At 44.8% G+C, this 9,190-nt stretch overlaps 1 protein-coding gene across 1 annotated transcript in view; it reads left to right on the plus strand.

Annotated features, from left to right (window-relative positions):
• The window catches only part of GPLD1 (glycosylphosphatidylinositol specific phospholipase D1), a 62,219-nt gene that overhangs the window by 17,136 nt on the left and 35,893 nt on the right, over positions 1-9,190 (plus strand). Inside the window, exons 3-7 of the mRNA XM_045295753.1 lie at positions 226-304; positions 6,022-6,119; positions 7,247-7,357; positions 8,131-8,179; positions 9,065-9,119. Coding sequence (XP_045151688.1) covers positions 226-304; positions 6,022-6,119; positions 7,247-7,357; positions 8,131-8,179; positions 9,065-9,119 — 392 coding nt within the window. The remainder of the gene's footprint in view (positions 1-225; positions 305-6,021; positions 6,120-7,246; positions 7,358-8,130; positions 8,180-9,064; positions 9,120-9,190) is intronic.

Below are 9,190 nucleotides of genomic sequence, written 5' to 3' on the forward strand. Positions count from 1 at the left end.
CCTCCTCCCTCCTCCTCCTCCTCCTCCTCCTTCTTCTTTCTTCTTCCTCCATGAACTTTTGGAAGCATGTTGGTTCTCTTTGTCCGCAGCTCAGGATTCATATCCTCAAAGCTCAGCAGGATTCCTCTTCCTTCCTCCACACTATCTCCTAAGTGGAAGTGAACTTTGCCTGCATTTCCCAGACTGGCTCTGGCCCGCTAATTTCTTTGTCTCCCTGCTCCCCAGCTGTTAACTGAGCACCAAGATGCATATCAGGCGGGAACCGTATTTCCGGATTCTTTTTACCCCAGCATCTGCAAAGGAGGTATGGTTTGAAGACTAAGTGATCTCGTTTATAATCGACTAATAGGGATGGGTGTTAGTGTAAAAACGTATATAATAGCATGTTCTATTTCCCACTATTGTTGGGCAGTGGCTTATTTCACATGAAGTCCTCTTTCCATTTAACTAAAATGTACTTGTTTAACCATATGCATTTCTTAAATTTCACACCATGTTTGGCTGAAAACCATTCTAAGCACCCTTAACTTGCTTTAGTGATTCACGTCGCACTGGAGAGAATATTCAAAGTTCTGAGCTTGGGTTCTTTCTGTCATTGCTTGTTAACCTGCAGCCTTGCAAAATCACTTGCGCGTCTCCATGGTTGCCACCTCTGTACAGTGGTCTCGTGCAACTGGTTCAAGTGTTTGACTGCCAGTCCGGAGAGCACTGCTCCACTCGGCCACTCCTGGAGTCACCGTGAGTCAAAAGAGACTTGGCGGTAACTGCAGCGGTTGCTTTTTGAACATGGTCTTAATCATGCTGGGCTGCCCACCCTCTTCAGTAGATTATTGCTGTCATTCTTGAAGAGTATCTTGTCAAGGCTTATTCCAATCTCAGGGACTTATCAGCAATGGAGGGTGTGGGTCGCACCATGAGGACTGCCACAGAACTCAGTCTAAAACCCACATCGGAACTCACTGCCACCGGGTCTGTCTCTACTCATAGAGATCCCTAGACAGAGAGGCGCTGCCCCGCAAGGTTCCCAAGGCTTCAAATCTACATGGGAGCAGACGGCCTCCTCTTTCTTCCAAGGAGAGACTGGCGATTTTGAAACTGCCGACTTCAGCACTGCAGCACCGGGGCTCTGGCAGCTGTGTGCTTTGAAGGACATTTCACACAGGGGCCACTTAGAGACGTGTGGGCAGGAAGTCACAAAGGACAGTGCAGGACTGGAGCCATCTCTGCACCTGGCAGGGCTTGGGAGAGGGTGTGCCTACGGGCAGTGCGCATCAAGAGGTGCTGGAGGTGGGGGGTGTGGCAGGAACCAAGACTGAATGGGACACCTGGGGGGTGGGCGGGTACAGGTATGCTGGCCTCTGTCTCTTGTTTCCCACGGATCTCATTCCAGGTCTCCAAAGTGGCCCGAGAGCAAAGACGCTAGTTCAAGTTGAAGTAGGTCAGGGGCAGGGTAGAGCAGGGCGGAGAAAGGCTCTGGCAGGAACAGCAGCAGACAGTAGGGGCACTGGCTCAGCCTGTAAACCATTGGAGTCCGGAGGTCAGATCCTTATCTAGCCCCCTCCTTTTATACAATGATGTCATTTGAGGACAATGGCATGTGTAGGGCCACTCCTCTTTATCATACGACAGTTTCACAGATACTAAACTCTTGACCTTATACATAGGTATAAGTCCATCCCGTGTCTCCACTCTGGTCTATTCAGTACTCTTCTTACGCCTCTTCCAGTGAAACCCCTGAAAGCCAGATGTCCACGGGTCCCTCAACAGTCTTGTGTTTGACAAGTGCAGTCTTTGCACCGTTCCTCCACTGCTTTCAGTAGCAAGACTTAGTTCTCCCTTCTCTGACCCGTGTCTGTCCTAGAGCACGTGCCAACCTTCCCGTATTCCGCCTGCTTGCTGCAGCCCTGCCTCTTTCCAATCTGCTAATTCTAGGTAGCATTTCCCTACCGTCGTCAGGGGGCTTCGCTAGCTCTTCACGCTTCGTATCTTACACAAAAAAGACAGAAATCGAAAGGTTTTTTGGTTTGTTTTTTGCAATTAAATTTGAGAAACATTGGTTATTGAATACAATTTTTAACGATTGACAGCGTACATTATATACTGCAAGGAACAGAAAACAAATGCGAACTATTTAGTTACTGTATTAGTCTAGGTACTTTGGAGAAACAAATCCATGGTGACTCACGTATAAGAGAGAGTTTTATGTAAAGAAAATGTGCATCATGAAAACATCCCAACCCAGTGCTGCCCAAGCCCACAAGTCCAACATTAACCCATTAACCCAACACCAGTCCACAAAGTCCTCCACCTCACAAAACAGAGGCAATGATGCTGACTGCAGGAGGAAAGCTGAGTCAGTGAATGAACAAGCATCTCAGCACTAGCAGGGGTCTCCACACGGCTGCTCCAGCACCCAGGGCTGCATCGGGATAGGTCCACGTGGCTTCTCCTTGGGGATGTCTTGTAGGAAGTCAATCTTGCAAGCTGAAGCAGGGAACTGCTAAGGCAGCTGCACCCGGTGCAACCATCACAAAACAAGAGACCCGAGAACTAGAAAGGCGAGGCTTCACCACCCATTTATCCCTCCGCCTTTCAACCAGCACCACATGTGATTATTGGCCAGGCTGGCACAATTAACTAACTCAATCCACCCCTTGCCAACCTGGCACCTGTATATAATTCTTAGCTTCACAATTGCAATGAACACCTATACCTTAACCCTATAATCCTGTGAGTTTTTTCCCCTACCTTTGAAAGTTTTTAAGCCAACTGCTTCATGCCTTTATCTCCCCCAATTTTAGTTATCCAATTTATATACTGCCCACTTGTATCAATCCAGTTCTCTGAGAAGACAATCAAGTTTTTCGACACGAAGTCTCCATTCCAGTTGGAACCTTGTAAAGTCTGCATCCACAAGCAAAGTCAAATCCGGACAGGCCATCCATAAAGTCAGCTCCTGGTATCGCTACTCTCATGATAGGTCCTGAGGGTGTTTCAATTTTTTAAAAAGCCAGTAGCTATCCTCTTTTCTGATGTGAGGGGGACCGGCATATGATTAAGAAATCAAAAAGTCAATCAAAGAGAAGAATGATCAAACACAGGATGGTGACAAGGAATTTCAATGTAGACTCCTCTTAGATATTGACTGGAGCCCTGGTGGTGTAGTGAGTGGCTCCTTGAGCTGTTAACCACAAAGGCATTGGTTCAAACCCATGAGTTGCTCTGAGGGAGAAAGATGAGGCCGCCTCTTCCCATAAAGATTCAAAGACTTGGAAACCCGAAGGGGCAGTTCTGCCCTGTCCTATGGGGTCACAATGAGCCCGAATCAACTTGTTGGCAGCGAGTTTTGCTTTTAGATATTTATAAATTTTGAAACAGCTTTAAAAAAAATATTTTACTGCTGTCATACAAATCGAATGCAACAGAAGGGCATTGTTTGTTTTGGGGGCTATTGTTGTGTGTTATCTTTTTTGGTGATTCACTATTATTACATCATTCCTAAACACTTAGTTTTCTTAGATTCCTAATTTCCAAAGAAACAAGCCTTTGTCTTAGTACTCATGTTTCTTTTTTTCTTTCTTAGTACTCCTATGTGGTCAGTTTACCTAATATTGAATTAAATTCTATTAAATTAAATTACAATAACAAGAGTCATTGGAGAAAGGAGGATGTGGAACAGCCTTGGCTGACTCTGGATCAGTTACAGTGCAGGCTTGCTTGCTTGTTGGCCACTTCCTGTACGTTCCAGGAAGTTTCTTTTACTTCCTATCAGCTCCTTCTTTGACCAACTTCACGATTTTAGTTAAGTGGAAGTTGGGGCTAAAGAGCTACGGCTATACGTAGTTCTGAATTCTTCCTTTATTCTAAAAAAATAGGAATCATTAGAGATTTTGTCTTTAGGAAAACTATTGGAGCAAATAAAATGTCTTGGTTGCGAGCTAATCTCTTTGAAAAATCGTCTTCAGAGAAACCCACGCTTTGAAATTGGCGAGGCAAGTTTTGCTTTCCCAGCCCTGTGCAGACATTGGCCTGTGGGACGTGAGCCTTGGACTTTTGCTCTCTGTCACCCCCAGTGACCTCTGGCCCCCTGTGCAGTTCGGCAGTTGGAGGTTTATTTAGAACAGAGGCCAGGTCCCGCATTTCCCTCCTCCCCTGTGGGACTAAAGAGATCCCTGGTGCACCCGCTGACCCACTTGGATAATACTGGGGGGATACTCCCTGGACCTCGCCATCTGCAAATGATGGGTATGAATTCAAATTCATGAGAGCCTTTGGGGAAGGTGCTCCTATTTTTTATGCTTTTAGGGAGGCTGTTGGTGATCGACAAAAAATAGTTTTTTACACGAGCAAAAACAACACAAAAAAGAGCCCCCCTCTCCCCCATGGCAGATTCCCTTATCTTCCCATCTAGTTCCCACTTCTGTCTGATGTCATACATGTCAGGGGAGAACTGTACTCCAAACTTTTCAGTGGTGTGTCTTCTCAGAACTAGATTCCTAGAGCTTTCTTGTAACATGCCTCTGAGTGGACTTGAACCACCTGCCTTCTGCTTAGTACCCAAGCATATTACCTATTTGCAATGTCTTGGGACTCCTTCCTTAGCTTTCAGGCCCGGAAATGGAAAACCTTTAGGCTCGTTTGAGCCAGGGTGTGATACTGTGAGCCACTTGTAGCTCCTTTCCTCTTACCGTGGGGCCCCAGTCACCAGTTAGGCAGAACTGTGCCCCTTCCAAAATTTCCACCTGCTCTTCCGTCACCGAAGTGTGCCTGGTTGCATAGTGGGTTAAGCATTGAGCCCAACCCACCTGCTGCGTCCAGGGAAAAAGGTGAGGGTGTATGCTCTGAAGAGGTGGCAGTTCTGCTCTCTGCGACAGGACCGCTTCCGTTCTAGAGTCGTACTCTGTACTCCAACCGGTGAATCTAAACAAGGACTCGGAGTCAGGAGGAGGAGGAGGAGGGGGTTAGTAGTGGGTGGCGGTGGAAGGCTTGGTGGCTATTTGGTTGAGCATTTCCAACATTCAAAAAAATTCCCATTATCAGGTGACTTTCTACATGTGTTTGGCATACATGCAACATGTGTGTTTGACATGTGTACCCAAGCATTCGGCATTTAAACATTCTTTCCATGCACACGTCAGTGATGCAACTTTCCTTCATTCTGTTGTTCCGCCACCATCACGGTCCGTTTTGTTTTCCATCACCCTAAGCACCAGCTCAGTGTCCTTGAAGCATTGAGTCCTTCTCCCTCCCTCCCTGCTCTGGCCACTGCTAATAAACTTTGTCTCCCACGCATCTGCCTATTCTAGATACTTCATGTCCGTGGGGTCATACAATAGTGGTTCTCTTTGTGATTGCCTTATTTCACTCAGCCTGTGTGTTAGTCTGCGTACATTACAGAAACAAATCCATAGAAACTTATATGTATAAGAGAGAGTTTTATAGAAAGGGTGAGTGTACATTAAGAAAACATCCCAACCTAGTGCTGCCCAAGCCCACAAGTCCAACATTAGCCCACATGTCCGACACCAATCCACAAAGTCCTCCTCCATCTCACAAAACACACTCAATGATGCTGACTGCAGGAGGAAAGCCAAACGTGTAAACCACTGAATGTGTAAGCATGTCAGCGCTGGCAGGGGTCTCCACACGGCTGCTCCAGCACCCAGGGCTGCATCAGGGTAGGTCCATGTGGCTTCTCCTCAGGGATGTCTTGCTGGCAGTGAGCCTTGCCAGCTGAAGCAGGAAACTGGCTAAGGCAGCTGCACCCTGGTGCGACTATCAGAAAGCAAGAGACCCGAGAACTCGAAAGGCGAGGCTCACAGAGCCATTTATCCCTCTGCCCTTCAATTAACCCACATGTGTTTATCAGCCAGGTTGGCACAATAAACTGTAACTATGGCAGCATGTCTTCAAGGTTCATCCATGTAGTAGTATGCATCAAGACTTCATTCTCTTTATGGTTGTGTAATGAGACACCAATTTTGCAAGAAAGGATCTTAAGTTTTGCTTGTGTTTTATCAGGCAAATATCACGAGGTGGCTGAAAGCACCCACTGGACTCCATTCCTGAATGCAAGTGTTCATTACATTCGGGAGAACTACCCCCTTCCCTGGGAGAAGGTAGGCACGACTCTCTTTTCCTAAAATGTTCCTATGCCAAGCTTGACAAGAACTGTTCTTGCACTTTTACTTATCTCATCGGTCCGCTCCCCAAAGCCTCTCTTGGTGCTCCCGTGAAGAGTCACTGTCTCAGAGACCCACAGGGCAGCTCTACCCTGTCCTACAGGGCCCACACGAGCCAACCCCATGGCAGTGAGTTTATTTGGTCTCCAGGGTCTGTCCGGGCTCATTGACCAATGTATTTCCAGTGCCACACATAGTTTGCATGAATTATAAAGGACAAATACCGTAGGATTTTGCTAATGAAAATATTTAAAATAGGCAAAGATATAGAGGTTAGAGTGGTCGCCAGGGGCAAATGAAAAGAGGAAGGGAGGGAACATTGCTTGGCCAGTTTTGTTTATGGAGATAGAAAATTTGGCAACAGATATTGATGATGGCCCAACATCTTGATGTAGTAGATTTTATTAAATTATACACTTGAAAGGTGTTGAATTGGCAAGTGATCTAGTCTTTGTATTATCATAATTAAAGTAAATATATGATTATAGTTATATATATTTATATCCATCCATATTTAATATATATTCCATTTTTATTGGGATGAAGAAATAAAACAACACTTGCTAATCCAACATGTAAATACCAAACTAACAGCCATTGAGTCAAGGTCAACTTATGGTGACCCTATAGGACAGGGCTGAACTGCCCCTGTGAGTTTCTGAGACTGTAACTCTATGGGAGTAGAAAGTCCCATCTTTCTCCCCTGGAGTGATTGGTGGTTTTGAACTGCTGATCTTGCAGTTAGCAGCCCAATGTGTAACTACGGTGCCATCAGGGCTTCGTAAATAGACAGAGAGATAAAGATTGTCTTTCAATCTTTAGGGGGTTTGCCACATAATCCTTTTGCTCCAGATGTTATTAAGCCAAAAGCACTTCTAATGCATGCCAAAACATTTCAAATAGCCCTGCATAGCTTTTGGTAGGTAGGAACTCCAATGTACCTGTCTCTGATTTTGTTGTTGTTAATTTGCAATCATAGAAATGAATTGACTTGTATTACAATTTTTTTATAGGCTTGTTGTTTTAAAATAACCCAACACAGCTTCACTTTGCTTCTTTGACAGGACACAGAAAAATTGGTGGCTTTCTTGTTTGGAATTGCCTCTCACATGGTGGCAGATATCAGCTGGCACAGCCTGGGCATTGAACAAGGCTTCCTTAGGACAATGAGCGCTGTGAGTACCTCCCAATGGCCAATGCCTTCATGGGCACGATGCTGCTATGCTCAGGATAACAATCTGACCCTTTTAAAGGAAAGGCGACAATAAAAGTTATTCAGCTGAGACTACAACTGTTTATGGGACTAGAAAGCCCAGTCTTTCTCCCTCGGAGCTGCTGGTGGTTTTGAACTACTAACTGTGTGGCTCACAGCCCAACCTGTAACCACTACACCATCAGGGTCCCTAGAAAATCAATACAGCTAAACCCAAACCAAACAAGCAGACAAAACGTTTGCATGAAAATTTAGTCCCTTCACGATGCATCATCTCAACAATTCCTTGAGTTAGTTTGTCGTTTCCCCAACTGTTTGATTTTGGGAGTAAGAGTGAAACATACACACCCTATTTCCCTGAAAGTAAGACGTCCCCCGAAAATAAGACCTACTTACAGTTTTGCCTCTCGCTGAAATATAAGACATCCCCCCCAAAATAAGACCTCCTTGAAAATAAGACCCCCTGAAGCTACCGTAACTCTGGACTGTGGACCGTAGCGGTGGGCGCCGCTGCACAATTCACTGTTGGCCATAGCGCAGCCGGAGCAGACAGGATACACAGTAAACAATAAATGTGTATCGTATTCTTCTTCATGGAAAAATAAGACATCCCCTGAAAATAAGACCTAGTGCATCTTTGAGAGCAAAAATTAATATAAGACACTGTCTTATTTTCGGGGAAACAGGGTATCTACTTTGTGTGATATGTAACAGATGGTTCTCTTTCTGTCTCAGATGGATTTTCACAACTCCTTTTCTGAAGCACACCCCATTGGCGATTTTGGTATAGTTCATTTCCATTTATCGCATTTCCTCCTGTGGTATTTGTAGTTCACTGCTCATGAAGTCATTTCTGCATTTTCAGTAGGGGTGTTTAGATGCTAGCTTGTCTTTTGCCTTCGTGAACTGGCCTGTCTTCTGTTTTAATCTTGCGGTTTGTTTAGAGTTTGATTATGCATTATTAAGTGCAGAGATGTCATTTTTTAAAGCTGTGTATACGTCTCACTTTTGTGTGTCAAAATGACCATAACAGTAGTTTATCATTGACTTGTGTCTTCATTTTAGAAATGTTTCACCCTTATATTGGATTACAATTTATTGACTATTGTCTCCTTTTCTCTAGTAAATTATCTTTAAATATATAAACTAGGCAAGTGGTGAGTGGCACTTATTTAAACAAATTATTGTGTTCCACCTTTCCTTAAGGATCCCTGGTGGCATTGCGGTTACGCATATGTGGGCTTCTAACCTCAAGGTCAGCAGTTCGAAGCCACCTGCCACCGGAGAGAGGAAAAGATGAGACTGTCTACTTTCGTAAAGAGTCACAGTCTCAGATATTCACGCGGGCAGTTCCTGCCCTAAAGGGCAGCTATGAGTCCGAATCGGCTCGATGGCAGTGAATGAGGGTTTTTTGGGTTTTTTTTAGTTTCCTTAAGTTGTAAAAATTTGTTGGCGATAAGGGTGATTTGTTCCTTCATGCATATATTTCACTTGGTAAAATTTGAAAAGATCATTTTTCTCGTAAAGAAAGACACAGGGGTGGCTAAAGCAAAGACACATATCACTGGGTGAAGGACTAATAATCTAGACTGTGAGAATTTGCAGTGAAGGAAGCTTGTTCACTGTTGCCACTAACCCACCCAATGTTACTCTTTGTGGCACCCCCTAGGAGGCGATGTGCTGAGCCAGTTTGAGTTTAATTTCAATTACCTCACACGACGCTGGTAAGAACAATATTTATTTGATCAGCCTAATAATTTCCAAGAGATGACTGTCTTAAAAACCTCCCTGATCT

This window comes from Echinops telfairi, unplaced genomic scaffold (assembly GCF_000313985.2).
Source record: "Echinops telfairi isolate 266 unplaced genomic scaffold, ASM31398v2 ScPeMD7_5868;HRSCAF=6743_0, whole genome shotgun sequence".
NCBI classification, from domain to species: Eukaryota; Metazoa; Chordata; class Mammalia; order Afrosoricida; family Tenrecidae; genus Echinops; species Echinops telfairi.